General features: G+C 39.1%; 1 protein-coding gene across 1 annotated transcript in view; it reads left to right on the plus strand.

Annotated features, from left to right (window-relative positions):
• vps8 (VPS8 subunit of CORVET complex) overlaps positions 1-24,122 on the plus strand; it is a 109,160-nt gene that overhangs the window by 37,896 nt on the left and 47,142 nt on the right. Inside the window, exons 24-36 of the mRNA XM_053476992.1 lie at positions 793-835; positions 960-1,032; positions 3,302-3,421; positions 5,795-5,866; positions 6,255-6,374; positions 7,232-7,288; positions 7,943-8,025; positions 9,089-9,173; positions 9,279-9,377; positions 11,164-11,253; positions 17,374-17,420; positions 19,957-20,101; positions 23,501-23,590. Coding sequence (XP_053332967.1) covers positions 793-835; positions 960-1,032; positions 3,302-3,421; positions 5,795-5,866; positions 6,255-6,374; positions 7,232-7,288; positions 7,943-8,025; positions 9,089-9,173; positions 9,279-9,377; positions 11,164-11,253; positions 17,374-17,420; positions 19,957-20,101; positions 23,501-23,590 — 1,124 coding nt within the window. The remainder of the gene's footprint in view (positions 1-792; positions 836-959; positions 1,033-3,301; positions 3,422-5,794; positions 5,867-6,254; positions 6,375-7,231; positions 7,289-7,942; positions 8,026-9,088; positions 9,174-9,278; positions 9,378-11,163; positions 11,254-17,373; positions 17,421-19,956; positions 20,102-23,500; positions 23,591-24,122) is intronic.

The following is a 24,122-nucleotide window of genomic DNA, read 5'->3' on the forward strand; positions in this document are numbered from 1 at the left end:
ATAATGTATTAAGATCAGTTTGAAATGAAATTAAAAGGATTTGGAAGCATATTTTGGTGTAGTGGTTAGCACTGTCGCCTTGCACCTCCAGGGTCTGGGTTCGATTCCCAGCCAGGCTCGATTCCCGTCTCTGTGTGCATGGAGTTTGCATGTTCTCCCTGTGCTTGGTAGGTTTTCTCCGGGTACTCCGGTTTCCTCCCACAGTCCAAAGACATGTAGGTTAATGGATGTTCCCAAATTGCCTGTAGGGTGTGAATGGGTGTGTGAGTGTGTGTATGTGTGTGTGTGCCCTGAATTGATTGGCACCCTGTCCAGGGTGTACCCTGCCTCGTGCCCAAAGCCTCCTGGGATAGGCTCCAGGCCCCCGCGACCCTGGATACAGGATAAAGCGGTATAGAGTGAGTGAGCATATTTTGGGGCATATTTAGTGTTTAAACTCTATAAAAATAGGCATTTTTCTTGCAATTTGCGGGTGCTCTACAAATGTAAGCCCTATGAATTTCAGGGGTCGACTGTATATCTTTATTAAATCGGTTACTTTGCTCCTTTAACACATTTTCTACCGCAACTAGCAGAGCTAACTATCCATGGCTGGTGGAGCTGGCGACTGACAGTTGGTGTAATTAATAGGAGTGAAGTTGTAAATTCTTACCTGTATTATGTAGCCAAAAGTTAAGGAGAATAAACCAAGGACAGGGTTATTTAAAGCTTTTTTTTTGTACTTGTATTTGTTCACAAGTCAGCAAGACATTTGTGTGTATGTGGATTTATTGTGCGTCTTTCTCTTCACAGAAGAACAAGTGGTCATGGGAAATAAGCTGCTTGTGTACATTAGGTGAGCATATGCATATCAACACACACACACACACACACACACACACACACACACACACACACACACACACACACACACACATTGTTTTATTTTGTGTTTATTCTGGTTGTGTCTGGTTTTGCAGTTGTTGTCTAGCAGGACGAGCCTATCCTTTGGGGGACATCCCAGAAGACCTTGTGCCACAAGTTAAAAATCAGGTGTGTGTGTGTGTTTTGGTTTTCTCCCTGCAACTTTTAGCTGTTAATGTATAATTTTATAATGTATAATTTTCATCTAACCACGGGAGGTCATGTAGCGAGCTGGACACACAGTTAGAATCAGCTTTGATCTTAGTTTTACCCTTTACAGTATAAACAGTATCTTACACACACACACACACACACACACACACACACACACACTGTCCCCGTAATCTATAGTAGCTGCATTAGAGACATGTCTCATTAGCAGCCTTTGTGTCTGTTTGAATAGTGGACACACACACACACACACACACACACACACACACACACACCACAAATCTGCTCAACCAGTCGCCTCTGGATGGAATAGCCGTAATTGTGGATGTATTGTTAAAGCCTAACAGTTTTAATAAGACAGTCAGTGTATCATAGGGCGCAATTAATTCTGCTCGCTATACCTATAATATCATATCAGTTTAAAATTCTCTGCCTTTGTACAAGACTGTTTACTCCATGGTAGGTTCTCTTTTATATTAATTAACTTGCTGTATGTACACACACAAACACACACGCACACACACACACACACTACCGGAAATCGCTTTCGGTCAACTGCTGTTGTTTATTAATAAAATTATAAATGCAGATTATATTAATACACACACACACATATATATATATATATAAATATAAATACGAATACAAATCTCAGACTGACAGTTGATCGGCTCACCTCTTCTTCAACTGCGGAGAGAGAGACTGTTCTTTCAGCATATTTTATAGTGACGATATGGAGACAAACGTGTGTTGTATTTAGGGTTGGGTACCGAAAACCGGTGCCAATACGGCAGCGGTACCTATATAACCGGTATGTACCGGACCGAAACAGAACGTGAATTTCGGTGCCTCATTTCGGTGCCACTTAAATGCCTGAATTATCGATTGAATGATGCAGTTGTAATAAGCATCAGATTCATCAACACACATGATTGCTAGTAAAATTTAAATACTGCGTTCATGGGGTGTCAGAAATGATCAGATTATTTTATTTGTTTAATTAGAAAAATCTTGAGAACTTCGGAAAGCTTTGATAATACAAATCCAAAACATTGTTGCAGTAATGTTACTGTAATTTTTTTTTTTTCTGGATTAAAAGTTTATTAGATTATAGGGCCTCCGAGTGGCACAGTGGTAAAGTGCTCGGCCTATTATCCGGAGATCGCTGCAAGCTAGAAAGCTAACTAGCTTCCAACACAAGGCTAAATCCCAAATCTCTCTCTCTCTCTCTCTCTCTCTCTCTCTCTTTCTCTCTCTTTCTTTCTCTAACCCCTGATCAAGGGCACTACTTTGTGTGTTAAATAGCACACTAGCTTTTCATTTAATGCTATTTGGGAATTAACCCCAAACCTGCGGAAGTAAACAGAGAGGAATAAGTAAAAATATAAAGAGAAACTTATGAGATTTAACCCACTGTCCACCACCTCAATGGTTTATTCTCCTCACCTATTGGCTACATAGTATCAGTGAAAATGTAAAACTATCTTCACCCCATGTTAATTACACTGTCAGTCGAAAGGTTCGATCCACCAGTTGCTGAATGATATGTGTTAGCAACATAACTTGTTAATAACCAAAAACTAACTAACTATCTAACGAAAAATTATAAATGTACAACAATGAACTAGCTAGCTAATTTTACCAACTAATATAAAAAAAGAAAGATTAAACTTACTAGTTTGCCAACTGTACAAGCTAATTTACAAAATGTACAGTAACTATCTAGCTACGGTAACAAACTACTCCACAATCTTTATTAGCTGCCTAATTTAACAAACTAATCCACAAGCTCTAACTAGCAAGCTAATTTTACAAAACATATCTAACCAACCATTTTACAATATTGAATGCACAACTTAAAGTTAATCTAAATGAAATTTTAAAGGTATATTTTAATTAACATGGAAGGCTAACATTTCCTCAACATTATGTAATTAAACTCTATTACAAATTTTCTAAAATAATGTGACTGGAACACAGTCATGCTGATATTCATCACAACAGCACTCCACTCGTGTTTAAACATTACATTAGTTAGAGATAGCCAGATTTACACCCAGTACATAGCTGACAGTTTATATCACAGAGAAAAGATGCAATCTGGGAAGTGACATCACATCTCTCTGTGAGTGTAGTATCGCGACAGGTTTAAATTTAAAGGTCTTTAAGAGATGAGTGTACTGTATACATATTACTAAGTGTCTGCTCTTCATTGAATGTGGTGCAGGTGTTTGAGTTCCTGATCCGCCTGCATTCGTTAGAGGCCATCCAGGAGGAGGAGGTGTATCCGTACATCCGGACCCTGCTGCATTTCGACACCCGCGAGTTCCTCAATGTTCTGGCGCTGGTGTGTATCAAACAGTAAAGCTACAAATAGACTCATTTCTCCTCTTACTGTACCTGCGCAGAGTTGATCAGCCAGGGAGGTGCACTACACTGGAGCCGACGGCTAATGTAACTAACACGACCCTGTCACGAGTTCACATTTTGCATATATAAAGCACCACACACACACACACACACACACACACACACACACACATACACTTGTGAATTCTGGAACCTCACATTATCTGGAGCCAGTCGCCTTTCTCAGCAAGTACCTTCGGATGAAAACAAGCATCGAAGGAGACCTGATCTAAAGTTAGATTTTTTTTTTTTTTTTTCACATTGAGGCCAAGGATTGTTTCTAAGAACACTTGGCCCCAAAAGTCTGGTTTATTTTCACAGTGGGAACCATTTTTCCATGCTTGGGTACCGTGACTAGGTCCCCTGGAAAAGTGGTCTGGATTACGATACCTGATCAAGGAAGTAGAACGCGCTGTTTAGATGTGACGTCATAGGTGATAGCTGATAAAGTAGGAAGGCACATGAGAGCGTGACTTGATAATTTCAGTAATATTAGTGCAAAGAGTAACATCCTCGTTCTATTCTTCTCTTGTGTTTAATGGTGGCTCACAAACAATGCTGCCACTTGCTGTATCAGAAAGTTTAAATGCGCAAGCGTGCCCGAGAATGGAGAACGTTTCTGTAAACGTCTAATGTGTTAATATGTTAATATTAGCGCACTGAAAAATCAGCATAGTCGAATAAAATCAATGAACAAATTAGTTGTGCGCATGTCATTTATTTAGTGACATCGAGTGTTTTTGACTCGAACTTTGAATTCTCTAAAAACCAATAGTGCTATGGGAACACATTTACAACTAAAAGACTCCGAAGTGTGCAGCATTTCACTTTTTATCTCAGCCAAAAAACAAAAACTAGAATCAGGAATAAAAAGACGTCCGGGGGCAGGGGCACGGTCATACACTGCTCTGAGTAATGTGTGAGGAAAGGACACACTCCTGAGAAGAATGTGGCTAATTAGTGTTTGTGTACCGCTGTGAGCTGACTTTTTAAAAATTTTTATTTCCAGTCCTCCTCAATGAACCATTCTTAAACCCTCCTGAGCGACTTACATAACCAGCACATGTGCATTGTTGCTGGTTTCTAAGCTCTGCTCTCTCTCTCTCTCTCTCTCTCTCTCTCGCTCTGCTCTCCTTCTTTTTATTTCCCAGCTCACAGCAACACACAGACCCTAATTAGCCACATTCTCCTTAGGTGTTCATTCTTTCCCACTTACCTGACTCTCGCTCCCCACAGAGAGCACCGCTTGACCACAGACTTTATCTCAGTTTTCTTAATATTTCAACTTAACTTCCATCTGCCATCATTTAGCTTTAAATAACTGTTAGATTTTTATCGCTGCTGCTTTGCATTTTTCCCCTTGGTTTTATATTCGGTACAGAACAGGATAATAAAGAATTAAATAGTATTTCATAAAATAAACCATGATGGGACAAACAGTTATAGGAAAATAATCAATGCAGCACCAACATCAAAATCAAAGCCCAAAGGGTATTTCAACATTGCATTATTTCACTTTTTATCCATTTGTAATTTAATTTATTTAGGGGATTATAAACTAATTTGTAAAATTATTTTTTATGTTTTTTAAAAGTTTTAGAAGTTGTAATATATTCACAGTAAAATTAATGTTACATAAAAGTAAAATATTAACATGATGGGTGAAACCGGGACATTGATTGTGCAGCATAAGAGAACAGTTATGAGAGTAAAAACTCCCTTTCTATTTCTCTATAATCCTCTGCTACACTAATGCACTTATCCCAGTCTTCCACTAGTGCTTGGATACCATCAAGTTTTCTCAGTACGCCAAAGCCATGATTAGACTCCTTGCTTCATGTCTGAAACGCTGGCCTCCCAGGAACTCCTTTAATCACCCAAATATGTGGAAATGGCTTGGAGAGAGGTCAGGACTGTAGTGGGATGAGGAAATAACTCCCAGCTGAGTTTCTGTAATGTGCAAATAGTATTGGTGTGTACAGATCTCACGAACAGACGTGTCTCTTCCTCAAGTTACCTGCCGATTTTCAAGGCTGAATGTTCACGGAAACGTTTGCACCATTTATATGTTTTACTGTGGCTAAGAGTCTCATAACCGACCTGTGCTTTGATTACCAGGAATTTCATTCCATGTCCCGGTTTGACTTGGAAACCTCCTGGTTAAATAACCGATACCAGTCATTGCGGCAGTGCCGTATAAACAACTAAATGAAAGAAGCAAATGTAATTAATTGTGTTTAAAATAAGTGAAAGATGGTTCATGGTCCATTTTTGATAGCATTATAAGTTTAACAATCTTTGTCCATTTCAGACGTTTGAGGATTTTAAGAACGACAAACAGGCTCTGGAGTACCAGCAAAGGATTGTGGACATTTTACTTAAGGTGAAGACATCATTCTTTTTCTCATTTTACTACCTTTTAACACACCCTTTTTCCACAATCGTTTACAAAGACACACACACGCGCATGCGCACACACACACACATCTCTTGTGTGTCTTCAATGTCATCATCAGGTTGGTAATCAGCTATACGCAATCACTTCATCAGCACCGGAGCTCATAAAGTCCGACTCAGCGGTCGCTTAAAACTCCTTCATCAAGCGCTCTTATTATAGCTCAACCCACATCCTGCCTTTTCTCCTGTTCTCATCTCCAGATCTTCTCATGCTCTCACTTCCCTTCTGATCACTCATGAATAGTAGAGAGCTATTTTTATCCATAGATTTTAAATGATGAGTGTGCGTGTGTGTGGGTGTGTGTTTTGGGCAGGTCATGGTGGATAACTCGGACTTCACTCCGTCCCAGGTGGGCTGCCTGTTCACCTTTCTCGCTCGTCAGCTAGCCAAGCCTGACAACACCCTTTTTGTCAACAGGAAGTTGTTTGATCAGGTGACTTTATTATTATTATTATTATTATTATTATTTTGTACTTCAATCTATATACATATAAGAATGATTGGTAGATTAAGTTATGGTGTCATGTAACCTACCAGTCACAAGTTCAAAAATTCAATTGGAGGAAAATGGTATCTGCATCCATGAGCTGTGCAGGCCAGGGGTAGCTCAGTGGTTAAGGTGTTCAAACCTCCACACCACTTTTGGGCCCCTGAGCAAGGCCCTTAACCCTCAACTGCTCAAAGTATAATGAGGCTCTGTGAATAAGCACGTCTGCCAAATACAGTAAATATAAAGTGTTAAAAATGATTGGCAGGGAGAGAAAGTATACCATCCTCCTATCCGTAAAAGGAGCCATCTGCTCAGGATTCAGTTTCCCAAACTCGTTTGAATAGCGATGAATTCTATGCACAGTCCTATTATTATATTTTCACTGCACCCACGTAAGCCCATGGTCTTCTGAGCGACACCGGATCCTGGGAATATGTACATTACAGCACGCATCATCATCATCATGTTTGCCAAAAACAGCAGCACACATTAACGCGGTGATGACTCCAAAGCAATTAGCAGCTCACCGTAAAAATAACTCCATCTTATTAGAGGTGCGAAAGTGATTTCATGGTTCAAAGTGAGCTCGAACTAGGCTGGGAGGAATTGAGACTGGCACCAGTGAAAAGCAGCTGTAAATCTGTGTTGTTGTTGTTGTTGTTGTTTATGGCTTTAATCTCTTGGCCTTGAGGAAATTGTAATTGCTCTGACTCAGTACGGAGCTCCATATGGTCATGTTAAACACAGCGTGATTTGTGTAGGAAGCATAATGTGTTTCACCAAGATCTTGTTGTACGCAGGTTCTGGAGTTTCTGTGCAGTCCAGACGATGACTCCAGACACACAGAGAGGCAGCAGGTAAAAACACATTAAGCTCATGGGCTTGTTAAAGTAGTTCATGTTTATTTAACTAATTAATGTTAATTTATTTAACAAATGCAAAAATAGAAAAAAAAGCTTACAAGTGCTGTGAAATCACCAGAATACACCTTAATTACTGTAAAAGAATTAAAACATCTTTGCAAGTGAACATACCCAAAATGTATTCAGCTTGATCTAGCCTTCACCCTTTCTCATTTCCCTTTCCTCATAATTTTAATCTACGTTTCCTATCTATCTCGCGCTCTCCAAAGCCTGTGACTTTTGATTGTTCTGCTTTGTTTCCTGTTTTATAGAGAGAGAGAGAGAGAGAGGTTATAACATATAATTATATAATATATGTAAATGGCATTCTCTGTACTGACATATTTTTGTCTGATCTAAATTCTGATAGGTTGGTTGCTAAATTAGTTTTATAAAATACGCATAAAAATCTGTACTTGAAGAAATCCCAGGGCAGCTGCAGTGTTTAGTCTCCTAAGCGTTCCAAATCCTACCTCTACAAATGAAATCCTTTTTTCATTAAGCCTTACACCCATCTGTTGTGTGCTGAGAAATACATAAATAGGTCTACATAGAGCCAGCTCTGTTTAGCTCAGGTGACTATCTCACAGCGGTCTGTTGTTGTTGCAGGTGTTGTTGGAGTTACTGCAGGTGGGCGGCATGGTCCAGTTTGATGAGGGACAGCTTCTCGCCCTGGCAGAAAAAGCAGAATTGTAAGTGTTTGTTCAGGAACGGAGCAGTCAAGGTATATAGCACTTTTCATCCTAAAGAACTGTTCATGCAGTAGATGCATGGCTGCAGCTTGATCTCTAAAATTACATACAAGCTTAATTGCTTCACCTTAAATTAGATTATTTTTCTGTATCAACAAGTCTAAGCTGCCTCCTCTTAACTGGCCAGAGTCTGGCCTGCCTTCTCTGAACTGGCTGAAGTCTGACCTGCCTCCTCTTAACTGGCCAGAGTCTGGCCTGCCTTCTCTTACCTGGCCTAAATCTGGCCTGCCTTCTCTTACCTGGCTTAAATCTGGCCTACGTCCTCTTACATGGCCGCTGGTAAGAGAGGATCATGCAGGATATTTGGCACCCAAGGCTCACTTTTGCTGTTTCCACTGAAAAGCCAGTGTCGGTCTTGTGGAGGCACAGACCAGAGCCTCCCAGGTAGCAGAGTAAACCTAAACAGTATTAGGCTTAAAGTTTTGCCTTTTAATTTGATAGGTGATAGTTGTAAATACTGTAACAAGGATTGCTGCCCTTATATATACATATGTAGAATGAAATTTTATATAGTTAGTATTATTTGAACAGTTAGTATTACTCATTCAATATGGTGAATAAGTGTTCCTAGTAGTGCACCCTGAGGTATACCCTTGTGTTTGTTTACTGAGCAATATTAAGTTCTGCTTCTGTACAAGTTAAATGCCCTGCACTTGAGATTTTCATAATAAATCCTTGCTATAGGGATGAATGCTACAACTTAGATTGTAATCACTGATTACTATTTATAATTTTTTCCCTGTCTTTAGGCTTTAGAAAGCTTTTTTTTCCCCCTTGAGGGCTTTAGACTCATTACCTTTAATTACCTTTGCTTTTCATTTAAGCCTGTTTTGTATAATTAGGGAGCAATTAAGAGGAGAGCTAAATCGATTGTTTTGTCCAGGACACTCAGGTCAATGAAAGATTATCTTTAATTCCCAGCTGCTCATCAGTTTCCCTTTTTTTTATATAACATTTTTGTCACAATTTTCCTGTCTCTGCTTTACTTCCTGTCTCGGTCTAGTTATCAGATCTGTGAGTTTTTGTATGAGCAGAAGCACCTGTACGATCGAATCATCGCCTGCTACTTGAAGGACCCCTTAAGAAAAGTAAATCTTTACCCTTTCTCATTTCCCTTTCCTCGTATTTTTAATCTACGTTTCCTTATCTATCCTGCGCTCTCTAAAGCCTGTGACTTTTTGTTGTTCTGCTAGGAGGAGGTTTATAACTACATCCATAACATCCTGTCCATGCCTGGCTACAGTCCAGAGGAGAAGCAGACCACATGGAACAAATCCTTGGAGCACATTAAGGTGAGTGGAGGATTTCTTTAAAGGAAGCGTCTGGCCAAAAAGATACAGCAAGAACTGTTTGGAGAACTCTGGATTTAGATTTTTGATCTATGAGGCTATCATGCAAGACATTTTTAAATAGGAAAGTTCTACCTGAATCTACTATTGTCATTATTTCCTTATATAGTCATTTAAATATCACATTATGATAAATGTTTATCAGCTTTCTGCTCTCTATAATAATTTCTTAGTCACATTTTTCACAGGTAGTCACAGGTTTTCAGTATCTGATTTCTTCTTGGATATTAAAATCTGACACAGTAGTGTTTAAGATGTACAGCATACAAGAGTAAAGTGGATCTTTAATGAAACCCTGAGCTAACAAATCTACCTATTTGCACAGTTTAGCAGTGCATTATACTTGATTGACACTACAAGTTTTGTGGAAACGTAGGGAGAAGTTTTTCGCCTTTTGAGATATTATAGCAAATTCCGACAAACCCAGAGGAAACCCAACATACATGGGGAGAACATAGAAACACCACACACCCAGACCCGAGGTAGGAATCGAAACCTCAACCATGGACGTGCAAGGCCACTGCTAACCACTATTTCACTGCCCAAGATACTGTTAATTTATTTTTTATTAATTGCAAATGTTAAATAGTTTAAGATTGGCAAATTTCTTGAAAACTTACCTCAGCTTTTTGCAAAAAATACACTGCATTAATCTTCCACCTCTGCGGGCATTTTGAGAGAGGATTGCATCTTCTTCTTTAGGGGTTTATGGGCGCCGGTGCAGTACTGCCACTTACTGGACTGCAAAAGAATGGCAGGGGGAAAAAATACTATTTGTATGTTTGAGACGTTTAATTAATCAAAAACACAAGCTACAGTACACACTGCTTGAGACAATTTAGGCAATTAACATTAATGCTTTTAAATTGCAAATTAAATTTAAAAGCCACAAAATCAGTGTAAATGAACGGTCTACCTGTGATTCACAAACTGACATTTTAATTCCCATTTTCAGTCTAATGTACAAAAAAGTGAAGAAAAGCTTTAACCATGCTATTAACTGATCCAGCCTTATAGAAGGAAAGTTTTTAAGATCATCATTCTTAAGTCCAAAATCAGGACTAGCTGAGATTGATTCAAGAGCGAGACGTTAGTCCAAATGAGAAAAATGAGAGCCGAGATCAAGACTGAAAAGCGTCAAACCCTTTTTAATACCGAGCCTTACCTTCATTCAAATGTTGTCGGAAATAACCTGGCACTTTTTAGGACAAGGAATAGAAGCTCTTCTTGTTCTGGTAGCTTGTGCTTGTAATAGTAAAAGACAGCACAAACATCATTTGTATTCGTCCAAGTTCAAATGGAATTAGGTTTAATACAGATCCAAGTTAATTTAGAAATGTGTTGAGAACAGATTTGAATCTCTCTTGGAAGGTGTGTAGAAACATAAAGAAAAATCAAGCTTTGTGGGAAACCTAGTAGTTAAGTAGCATAGTACTGCTTTGCTAATCTCCTAAAATGTAACATATAAATGAGGTATTTACCACCGATTTAATAAGGTAACAACTGATTATTTATGTTTAGTCGTTTGCTATACATTGTGTCATCTATTTCTGTTGAAATGTTGAACACAAGCAACAACAGTATTAGTATCTCTACATGTTTCAATCGAAAACACGTGATCTGTTTAAGTTCTGAAGGAACATTTAAGATTTTTTACATGAGCTCATCCCTGATTTAGTTGAGAAACTACTTTTCCCTAATGCTGATCGGACCGTTTTGTGTCTTGCAGGAGCTGGTTAGCATTAACCCTGCTAAAGCCGCCGAGCTGGTAGCGGTCCACTTTATCAGCGAGGTAGAGCCTATTATCACAGCACTACAGGTGAGTGTCAACCTCTAGGTCATGGTTTATGCCTGTGGAGTGTGAACGCCAGCGAGTTAAGCACCAGCATGTGGCCAGAAATGAAAAGTGTGTCCAAAGCTGCATGGCTGAAGTGGAGAAGAAATCTTAGTCATCTAAATCTCTTGTATACACACACACTCAGACCAGACTGCAGCCGAGCCTGCGTCCACTGTAGCATCAGATTTCTGTTTTTAGCTGATGCACAGTGTAGTCTTTGAAACAATGTTCGATCTGAAATGCTTTTCTGCTCACCACGGTTGTAAAGAATTCCTGTTCAACAAGCAGTTGTCTCAAATCTAGCTAATCGGATCTCAAATTTATTTTTTTACCACCGCATTATCAGTACTGCATAAGGACTCAGAGTACGATATCTCTGCTTAGGATCTCTCTCTACGACGTGAATCGTTCCTGTTTGCCACCTGGCGTGATAATCGGGGTGACGTGATGCTTTGTGTTTTTGTCATAGGCTTTATGTGGTGTATTGCAAAACGATCGCACACACACACACACGCTCTTAATCCTGCCAATCTTGTTCACTGAAAGCCTTGAGGTGAGGATTATCGGCCATGTCTTAAGGTGTGATGTCAGCACCAAATAGCCTGTCTCCACTCCAATACACAAACAGATCGATGAGGTGTGTGTGTCTGTGTGTGTGTGTGGGCATTTTCACTCTTGGATCAAATACTCCCCACTGGGTCTTTGTCAAACACCCGGAAGTTCTTTCCATATTTGGATGCGTTACCCAATTGTGAAAAGCTGGTACATTTATTATTATAAATTTTTTTAATTCATTAATTTTTATTTTGCTTGACCGTAGTTTGGTCAACTTTTTGTTACACAACAGTAAGTAAGATTAAATTCTAATTCAAATATTTGTCACATATACTGTAAAACCATACACAGTATGATATGCATTAAAGTAGGATAGAATAGAATAGAGTAGAATAAAATGGAATAGAGTAGAAAGCATTAAACGCTTATACGGCAGTGCATGAGCTAAAATGGAAAGATGGATTAGAGTAGATTAGAGTATAATAGAATAGATTAGAATAAAAAAGTAGAGTAGAATAGAATAGAAAGATTTTACTGCAATGAAAATATAAATACATTTCACTAGGAACACATTTAACTAAAGATAGAATAAAATAAATACCATTTTGGCTGTTGTATACAAATTTACAAAGTTACTATTTAGTTAGAAATAGAATTTGCATTGAATTGTAAATAAATTATACAGATAGTGCAAAATGTAATTGTAACCTGAGAGGTATCAAAATGTACAAGTGTTAAAATATTGTGTGTGGGTGTGGCAGCATTACTTACAGGATTAGTTGTAGTTGCTGTTTATGCGGAATAAAATCCTTGGTGTTACTGGAGAAGAGTAAACTTGCAGGTGGGAACACGGTAACTCTCGTCTCATGTTGCTCTGCACCACAACACACTATACAGCACATTAGCTGTGTTTTATTCCTTCTTCAACACATTTACAGTTCATTTGTGCGTTTTTGTATGAAGGTGCTGAAATATAACTAACGTTCAGCACATCTGTGAGACAAGCTGAACCTATTACATTGATGACCTGCTGTCAGATAATAATGCCTCGTTATCGTTATCACCGTCGTCAGATGAGCTAGAGAGAGAGAGAGAGAGAGAGAGAGACAAAATCAGAGATTGTGGGAGAGAGACTAAGAAAAACAAAGAGTGAGACAGAGTGAAAAAGACAGTAAGAAAAACAGTGACAAAATTGAGAGACGGAGAGAAAAACAACGAGAAAGAGACAGAGAGAAAGGCATAGAGAGACACTGAAAAAATATAGAGACAAGGGGACAGCAGAAAAACAGCAACAGAGACACAAAAACAGGGTGAGAGACAGAAACAGAAAAGAAGTAGAGAGACAGAAAAATAGAGATGTATATATAAATGAAAATAGGAACGGAGGAAAACGGAGTGTTGGAGAGACAGGGAAGAATAGAGAGAGAGACACACACACAAGGGGAGAGAGATATAGAGAGAAAAGATGGAGAGGAAAAAGACACAAAGAGAGACAGAGAAGTTTTGAGAGACCGAGTGACAGAAAATGGGTGGGGCAAAAAAGGACTTAGGGCAAGACGAAAAGAGACACAGAGAAAGAGAGAGAGAGAGTGAGAGAGATGGAGAGGTAGGATGTGAGTACTGCCATGTTTTTTTTATAGTTGTGGTTTGAGGTTCGAGATAGTGTCAGAGGACAAATGAAAGAACAACTCAAGTGTGTGTGTGTGAGAGAGAGAGAGGGAGAGAGAGAGAGAGAGAGTCCTTCTCATTGATCTCTCTGGTAAATAACATCATTGACTCAATGCTGTAAGAGCAGAAGGTGATTAGGGTTAGCTGCAAGTGAAGCTGCAGTCATACAGGACACAAGACAATAGACCTCCTGTAGAGATAATAATAATAATATATATATATGTGTGTGTGTGTGTGTGTGTGTTTATGAACGAGAGGGAGAGATAGATAGAGAGAAAGAATAAATGGATTAGTCCGTATCTGAGGCGCTGAGTGTAATTAGGTTTGCCTTATCGTCTGGCCGCTGGAAGCGAGGTGTTAATTGAAAAGTCTGATAGTGGAGGTGCTTGTGCGCATGCGCGAACGTGTGTTGTTCGTGTGGGTGTGTGTGAGAGAGAGGGAGAGAGAGAGAGCCATCACCAGGACAAGAAGACCAGGAATGAATAGACAGCACATTCATTCACACACCACACTTATGTCTCAGAGATGAATCTACATCCAGGTGATTAACACTGCCTTCTGACTCTGACTCATTGTTTACAGGACAATATAAACATCATAAATAACAAGCATGCGTTTTATTATTATTATTAATAATAAAGCTCCGTTTACACCTTTAAAGTAGGTATTTAAATCAGCACGATATGAACATGTCACGATTAAACAGGCAAGGCGGACGCGAAAGCGTTGCAAACATCAAAACAAACAACGTCAACGTTTGAAACACCTGAACCTGGAACATGGACCGGACGAGTGAGTGAGGGGGTGATGGGTACTGGAGTCCATGGTGACACCTTGAGAGAGGTTTTCTGTTCCAAGTTTCAACAAGCAACAAGTTTAGTTCCTGATGGAAGCTTTTCTGGGTCACAGGGGTCAGTGGTTAAGGGATACCGATCCGAAGGTCTCGGGTTCAAACCCCGTCGCCACAAAGTTGGCACCACTGGGAGGAACTGCTCAGATGTACAGTATAAAGAGATGATAAATTATTACAACAAACCAAACCTATTGGCAATGTCCACTGGTGACCCATTGGTGGCGTGGTCAAACTCCAGACCCTCTGACTCTCTGATACCCAGAGTCTCAACCGTCTGAGCCATGACTGCCCCAGTTCTCATCATGTCTGGTATTTTAGAAGTCGTAATCATATGGTCATGAGTTGCCCTAAATATTCCTTGTGAGAGTGAGGCGATCGAATACGCAGTAACATTTGTTGTGTGGATTGGGTAGTTAGTACATACTGCTCATTAAATTCATTAGCTAACCCATGAGGCAGGTAAAGGCACTGCTGTGCTGCCGAGTTCTACGTTTTTTTTCTGTGGAAACGAGAAAGAACGGCTGGGTAATGTATTGCAATTAATTAAATATCACACAAGAGGGAGTGCTGTTGGACTGATTATCAGCACCTCTGTGATGCGATCGTAGGCACAAGTTTCCACAAACCCCCTTTTTAATTATCAACAGATTATGATTTGTTTCTTAATTCAATCAGTCATTTTTGTACCCCTCTCTTCTTCATACAGTGGCCGAGAAGTGCAAAACAAAATAACAAAACCGAAAACAAAATAACAAAATGAAAACAAAACTAAAAACAAAAAAAAAGAAATCAAGAAGTACTATCAAGTGAAGTCAGAATTTTTTTAAAGCACATTTAACACAACTTAGTGGACCAAAGTGCTGTATAATTTTAAAATATTATAATGAATCCTTAAATAAAAATACATCTAAATGTCCGTGTAGCTGCAGTACTTCATATGGACGTACTATATTTTAAGTGACAGATGTCTCGTCCATCAGCGATAAGAATTTAATTTGCAAACTATACCTACTTTTTCCGGTTTAAGTGAATTGTCGTTGTGTTTTCTCAGTTGCTATTTTGTGCCTGGATATGTCGTCGTGTTTTCTGATTTGTTATATTGTTTTCGGTTTTGTTATTTTGTTTTCTGTGTTGTTATTGTTTTCTATGTTGTTATTTTGTTTTCTGTGTTGTTATTGTTTTCGGTTTTGTTATTTTGTTTTCTGTGTTGTTATTGTTTTCTATGTTGTTATTTTGTTTTCTGTGTTGTTATTGTTTTCTATGTTGTTATTTTGTTTTCTGTGTTGTTATTGTTTTCGGTTTTGTTGTTTTGTTTTGCACTTCTCGGCCACCGTACCTTCAGTATTAAGTAACCATGACTGTAGGAGCTGGCAACCCGAAGTTATTAACAGGGTGAAAGTATCTTTAAATTCTTACTGGTACTACTGTGTGTATGTAGACAAACGGTGAGGAGAATAAACCATGGAGGTGGTGGACAGGCGTGGAGTGTAAATCTCGCAGGTTTTACTTTATATTTGAATCCCAAACAGTGTCAAATGGAAAGCTAGTGCGCTATGTAGGGTGTACTGTACAATGCATTGTCTCACACACCAAGTAGTGCACTTGATCAGGGGTAGAGAGCGATTTGAGATTCAGCCTCGTGTTAGGAGCTAGTTAGCTAGCATTGTAGCCATAAATAAAATAACAAAGTTGGTTCAGCGGCGACTCGGAACGACTTGTTTAAGTGTTTTTTCTTTCTATTTTCGTGCTGAAAGTGCTTCTGTGATTGGTTTTAAAATGTGGGTTTTGGCAGGCGGGTGATCTCTCCTCTGTACTGTAAACCTGCTTTTAACCACACTGCATGGGGTGATGCCACGTCCAATCAGATTGCCTTGTTAGAACTAACTGCTGTTGTATAATGCATGATGAAACGCGTTCCCTCTCCATGTGCACTCGTCCTCATTGTTTCCATAACCGTAACAGACAATCATGATGCAGCAGAGCAGCTACAGCTAATGAGAAGGCCAGACTTACTCCAGCAGACCTGCATAAGTGCTCTTTGCAACCATGGTGAGCAGAAAAGCATCCTACAACACGTCATGGCAGATGATGTACAACAGTAGAAGTTTTTTTGAAAAAAAAAAAAAATTAAAGTTTGAGAAGGTCAGTTTTTGGTGCAATTTTTTTATATAAATGTTTAGACCTGTAACAATTTAAATTATTTTTTTTATTATAATTAAAACAACAAATTTTCTTCATGTTTTCACATACAGTACAAGATGTGCGCACAGCTCTTGTGTGGTGATTAGGTCACCTAGTGAGGCGTGAAAATATTTTTCCACAGTGCTTTTATTTTCTTTCTACTGTCCGTCTTCTCACAGAGGAAAAAGTCTTTGTCTCATGAGAGATCTGCCATTTAAACAGCTTCTTGTGCGCTGCCATGTCTGACATTTTGTCGTGACATTTCAGCTTCCCGCCGTATTTGCGTATCAACCCGGTCCAAACCGATCGTCACATTTCGCTCACCACACTGCACACTGCCTTTTAAAATCAATACTTTATGTAGACGCTGTCATACACACTGTTAATTAGGAACAGCATTTCTCTTTTCATTAGTTTCTACTCAAGTAAAGATAATTAAGTTAACTTCACGTCCCTCCACGCTCCCTTCCTGTTTTTTTTTTCTGGTATGCTTGGTGTTAATTTTTCTTCCTTTTATGTAACATTTGGGGTGAAGTTTAAGCTCAGAGACTGAATGCCGTTTGTGTCACAATCACAAAACATTACCTAATTCCTGTGAATTAGTTATTACTGTAGAAATGATCAAATATTACTCCAAATTAATTCATTTGAATCCTTGAAGCCAGACCTAGTGTCAGATATGGTTAGATAAAAAACAGATTGCTGTACTGTTGTGAGAAACATGATTAAATATAAATTACAGGATCTTTCTTAAAGTTTAACATGCAGAATGTCATAAGTGATGTGATTTAATTAATGTTGTGTACAGTATGTTATTGATTCCCTCTCCCTCCCCCATTCTTTAGGATGATCATTTGGTGTACAAGTTCCTGGAGAATTTGTTGAATCCAAGGTAAAAAAAAAACAATAAAATTAAAAATCTTAATTTGACCCGAACTTGGCGTTCGGGTCAAACCTGGACTTATTATGAGTGATTTAAGAATAACTGAGTACAGTTAAGGGAGTTGACTGACGACTGAAACGCTAGCCTCCCAGGAACCCCTTTAATGTAACTTTCCTGTAATAGAAAAACACAATGGTTTAATCACTGAAGGCATTCAGGACAAATGCACAACCTCATAGTGCACACTGCACCACTTGCACATTACAGGAACTCAGCTGTTCCTCGTGCAGTCCTGGGCCCGTGTTTCCCATGCTTCTCAAGCCTAAAAGATGCTCCTAGTGAATTATGACATTTTCTTAGAATTTCTCCTTAAATTTAATTTTACCTGTTTTTTTATTTCTTTTGTTTTGTTGAATGACGGAAAAGATAAATTTAGATAAGAATCTGATCGTTTAATCAAAAACAAATATTTTTCCCCCTTTTTCCTTTACAATGAATCAGTTCTATCAGTAATGGTAGAATACTTTCATGAATTTATTAGTCAAAGAACTTGAGGACGGAGTTAAATATACATTTAAATAATATTATGAAATGTCAAAATTTAAATATATTATCTAGCTGTCCATAAAAATGTGGATTTTTGGTTTTGCATATACTGTAGTTACAAAAAAAAAATGCTGCAAAGCCAGTCAGGTTGTCAGGTTTTGGGAGGTGATTAGCATACAAAATTTTTTTTTTTTCAAATTTAAAAGTAATCCAAATTTACGACACATAAACAATTTAGTCTATGCACAGAGACTTGTGTTCTAAAGTACTCAGTAAGCTGCACGCTGCCTGATACTCTTAGAACAAAGAGCATAAATGAAAGCCTTCGATTTTCTTGACACTTGCAGAGGCTCACCACGTATAGAGTGTTCTCTCTCAGTAAAGAGGCTTTCCTTCATCATGTCTCGAGCTCTCGAATCAACCAGCAATCACCCTCCGCTAAATGCACCTCAAGACCGAGCTGAAAACTCCTCATAATTATGAGGCAGTGAAATGGGACGATGATTTTTTTTTTTTTCATTGTGGAGCACGTTTTAATGCACCTCGTAGAAAAAGCTCTGTCGATCAAAACGTTGAGCTAAACAGCTCTAAGAGCGGATCTAATTGCCGCGATACGGAGCCAGGATCGTGTGTCCATTATGGAGAGAAGAAGAAGAAAAAGTGGGCGCTTTCATGCGAACAGACTTGAATGCGAGACTCGGCTCCAGCTGGCTTAAGTGTTGCAACAACATCTGGAGCGGGGTTGAGTGGCTGAGCATGACGTGTGAGCATACAGTCACAAACAGCACCTTCATGCCCAGTGGTTTTCAAGGGAGACCATGAACACCACGCAAAAATGATCCGCACCCTGGCTATAATAATGTATAATTATAAATAAAATAAACTTATAGAAAAGACAAATACATAATTTCCCCTTTTTTACCCCTTCTTCCTAATTTAGTTGTGTCCATTTCCTCCCCATCACTAGGGGGCTCCCACATTAAACTACTACTAGCACTCAGTTCGAAGACTATCACGTGTTTTCTCCACGTGACATCGCATCTTTTTGAACTACTCGCTCATGCACCGTTGGGGACGGAGTAAAACACTCGAAGGACAGCGCTATCCGCTCCTTCTGCTTGCGTAAGCTCACAGACGCCCCTGATCCTGGAGGAACGTTGTTTCGTTTCACTGTGTACTAACTGTATATGGTTGAAGTGACAATAAAGCCTATTTGAACTTGAACTTGATTGGCTGTAGAGCCGTCATTAAAGTGGGAGCACTAAGTACCTCTCATCCCTCCCCTCTGAGAGAGCTCGGCCAATCAGCTCTCTCTTGACCTTCGGCTGCGAGATGTTACAGCATCATCCGGGAATCGAACTCGCGATCTCCAGATAATAGGGCGAGCACTTACCACTGCGCCACTCGGAGGCCCAAATACATCATTTTTCGACATATTTTCTTACTTTTCACTACACTTTGTCCATCTGTCATAAGCTTTCGTATTCCTTCATTAGAAATGATTTGGGCTTAGCTGCGAGCCATGAATGCGCCGCTGTCTTTACTTCTTCATCAGACGTGAATCTTCGTCCTCATAGGGTCGGTTTCACTTCTGTTTATTCTCTTCTGTAGCATACGTATAATCACAGTGTAAATACTGTACGCTGCGCTTTTTTTGTGAAAATCACAAGTGGGACATTGGTTTTTGTTCGCACCGCAGTTACAAATGATCTGACGTAACACGTTCAGACCTGCAGTGCGGCGACTGGAGAAACAGTTTGTGCGAATAATTTTCGACTCACCCTCATACTAATGTATATTGTTCAGTGTCGATCAGCAACTCTGGGCTAGACATTTTATTATACTGTACACCTGTGAATATCTGTATTAACAATTATGTTTAATTAAATTGAGCCTGTGGGCTTCATGTTTATTAAATTATATTCATGATTTAAAGATGATGCCCCCTTACTCTCTCTCTCTCTCTCTCTCTCTCTCACGTACACACTCACACACGCAGTGATGGACAGAAGCCCGAGGCTGTTATGAATCTGGGGCCTGAGCTGCACGAGCTCCTGGTGGACTTGATGTGCCGTTTTAGTCCTCGCCAAGTCACCCCTTACCTGGAGACATCCCAGAGCTACCGCCTGGAGGAGACCATTCGAGTAAGCATGTGTCCTTCTCATTTATACGACCTGTTTTTGATCATCTGGGGTTCAGCAAGGACAGACGTGACCGATTGTAAAACCTGATCATAATGCAATCACTCCCCAGCCTCGGCATCCTGCATAAACTGCTTGATTAATTGCACAATATCTACTTTCGAGTGGTTAAGGATGTGATGGCCTTATATGTGAGAAAGTCCTTCACATCCACACGGCAGCCTCCTAAAGATATCTATTTGTGCTGTTTTTCTATACGTAGAGCGTTCAGTACTGGTACTGTAGACGAGGCGTCTTTAAGTGCAGTCCGCAGGGAATCTTTTTTCATTCTTCACTTTTTTTTTTTCCTCCAGACTTTAAAGTGCTTCATATCACTGTGCTATTGGATTCTCAGATCAATAGATTATGTTTATATGGTGGCTCTGACAGCTAAAGACTCGATGATGGGTTTGAATTAATGAGCCGGTTATAATGCATAATCGTTTCTATAGTAACAGCTCGTTAACTGGGACATCCAGGTTGCATGAGAATGAATGAAAGTAATTTAAAAAGTAATGTATTGGTGAAACTTTGTGTTAGGAGATGTTTGCTTAACATTTAGGAAGGGAGTCTTCAGTGTCAGTGCTTTGCTACGGTTTAGAAGTTTTCCCTCTACATATTCAGGACACAGGAGTTTGCACTTTTCATGTCCTTGCTAACAAGAGCTGTGTTTTGTTGTTGTTGTTGTTGTTGTATTTATATTTATATAAAAAAAGAGGGCATGAATGATCTATGCTTCAGCTACTATAACAGACAATACAGTGCAAACGTCTTGAGCCACCCCTTATTTTTTAATATTTTTGCTTCCAAAGAACCAGACTTCTTGTATTTTTAATGTAGTCTTGAGGAATAGTTCTCCAGGCGTCCTGAAGGACACTTTGGTCTCTTATTTTCAGAACAGTCCCGAACCAGACCTGAGCAGTTTTAGAGTAATGTTTTTTTTGTTTTGTTTTGTTAACCCAGACAGTAACCTATGAATCATTCATTTTCAAAAAAAAAAGATATATAAAACTTAAGGCTTGAACCAGTGAGAACCAGGTGCAGATGATGACAGATGATCAGGCCGGTGATTAGTTATACTGGTGATGCTGAATGGTTGGAAATGACGAGAGGGGAAACAAGGTTGCTGCTGAGGTTGTTAAAGAAACAACAGATTTTTTTAATTGTTTAAAATCTTTAGTCACTTTGTAGCCTGCTGTTGTAAATTCTTGATTCTGATTGGAAGGTAAATATCAGACTCTATGGACACAGTAATACACAAATCCACTGAATCTTGCACTTCTATTATGGCAGTCTATTGGATTGTTTTTTTTTTTTTTTGGGGGGGGGGCTGATGGGGCTGTAATGAGCTTTAAAACAGCTAGATTTGGCAGAACACTATGTTTAAAGGTCACCTTTTTTGACCCAGACATACCTCTCCTGATGAGGAGTCTCATCAGTCCCTTATTAATACCTTGCCTGAGTCAGAACCCAGACGAATCTCCATGAAACTCCAGACCTGTTCTGTGGAGTTAAACCCGGCTTTCCCAGCCAGAAGCTCTGTCCTTTCGGTAAAAATGCACGAGAGTCCTGTTTCTCCTCAGCAAGCACTCAGCAGAGCTTTAATAATACAGTGAGTTTGGTGATGGGGCTGTGTTCAATGGATGAACTGCTGAGAGAGCAAGCAGGAGTGAGGACGTGGAGAGGAAAGGGAGCATAAGGGAGCATGTGGAGAGCATACCAGAGTGCTTCTGCTGAATCAATAGGGTTTTACATCCACTGGCACCTGATAAATATTTGATCAGGCACACACACACACACACACACACACTCTCACACTCACTCAGGATAGAGTAGTTATGCCATGTTCTTCCTCCCTACAGGTATGCTGTCTCTTCAAATGCTGTCTAACTCCCAACTGTCTCACCCTTTGTCCTTTCTGTCTTGCTGTCTCTGCATTATATCACGAATGTGACATTTCTCTATCTCTCTATCTCGTTATCTGCTACAGCTCCTGTCTGCTTTCTCCGCTAGCTGTAGTACAACGCTGTTTTGGTTTATACGCAGATGTCGTACTTGATATATCACCCTTTTATTACCAGTGTGTTTTTCTGATTTTATATTCAACAAAAACAATAGGGTATTAAGATAAAATAATCAAATACAACGAACTTGTTAGGTGCATCATTACCAACAGTAAACATATACAAGGGTGCGTCAAAAATGATCCACACTCCAGTTATATTAAAACTATTGGCCGCACTGTCTTATTAGCGCTTTCCGTTCAAGGCTACCCTCTCCTTAGTCACTGCTGTTCAGGTGTGAAAGTGTCACATCAGTTCATTTGTAACTGCAGAGCGACAAAAATGGACGCCCCACTTGGAATTTGCTGGAAAGAATGTGATTTGTTTTGTGTCGTCTAAGGGTGTACCTGCTGCCGAAAACAACTTACTGGAGAACATAAACAGAAGTCTTTGGATATGTTCAATGAAAATTTGGACCGATATGGTGAAGGATGGTGAAAGGATGGTGAAAGTTTCTTAAATAGAATCATTACTGATGAAGAGACATGGATTCATTACTATAAACCTGAGAGTAAGTGGTGGCATATGGAAAACATCCTCAATCGCCGACCAAAAAAAAGTTCAAAAGACAAAAATGCTTGGAAAAGTTTTCTGGGATTCTGCTCACACTGTCGACACTCTGCATAAACTTAAAGAATCCTCCCTATTGTCCTGATCTCGCTCCATCGATCTTTTACCTGTTTGGATCACTGAAAGCAGCCCTACAAGGACAAACATTCACTTCTGATAAAGAAGTGAAGATATCGGCGAATTTGTGGCTCGCAGCTCAGCCTAGAACATTTTTAATGATGGAATACGAACGCTTGTTGACAGATGGACAAATGTACTGAATGATTATCTTAGAAAATTATGTATTGGTCTTTTCTAAAAGTCAATTAAAATAAATTCTGCAGCTAGAGTGCGGAACATTTTTGACTCACCCTCATGTATATATGAGCTTGTAGGTGAGGATTAAAAAAAAATGTCTGGAAGTTGCACATCGCATTTGTAGCATTGAGAAAAAGATCAGCAAGTCATTGGCAGATACTTGGCAAAGAGTCTATGGTGTTTTCAAAACGCATAGTAAACATATTCTGCATTGGCTAAAAATTTTAAGGTTTTTTTCTTGCATGTTTAACAGCTATGTGCTAGCTAGCTAAATAATAAACTTCTATCACCTTAGCTTAAACTTGCTGCCTAGTTAGAGTGTTATTATGAATTTAGTGTGAAAAAAATTGGACAGTTTGTGTTGCTGGACTAGAACCATTTTTATATAAGGCTGAAATGACTTTCTGTTTTCATCGTTTTCACTTTATGGCAGATCACCAAACAGCACAAGCTGCATGAAGCCACCGCCTACCTGCTGGAGAAAAAAGGAGACGTGCAGGGAGCCTTCCAAGTTCTGCTACAGGTCTTCAAATCTATCTCATCTTACAGCTGACACGAGTTACGACAGGAGGATTTAGATCTCAGACCACAGGCTGGTCAATGTCTCTGGGTTCAACAAACAAGAATGTTTATAAGTTTATAAATGAACTCAAAGACACACACTTTGGTTAATGCTTGAGTTATAAAATGTTTAAAAAGTTTTTTAATAATCGTATTTTAAAGATGTTTCCCCACCTTTTGGTAATATTGATTAAATTGGTATTATAAAATTTTAAATTGAACACATTGACCATGTTTGCTAGTAAAAGTTAGCAATAAAATCAACTATGAATATTTTGTAACTTAACCTAACATTCAGTTAACAGTGACTATAATAAATGTTTATTAATTTTAACAAAGTTTAACAATTATTTAACATTTTAGAAATCCTGTCACTGTTGAATATACTTGTTAGCTAGCTAAAAGTAGCAATGACAAACTGTAAAAACTATGAATATAAATGTTTTGTAACATAACCAAAAGTCAACTGGGAAATCTTGTCAGATTAGCATGTG

Source organism: Clarias gariepinus, chromosome 18, assembly GCF_024256425.1.
Source record: "Clarias gariepinus isolate MV-2021 ecotype Netherlands chromosome 18, CGAR_prim_01v2, whole genome shotgun sequence".
Classification (NCBI taxonomy): domain Eukaryota; kingdom Metazoa; phylum Chordata; class Actinopteri; order Siluriformes; family Clariidae; genus Clarias; species Clarias gariepinus.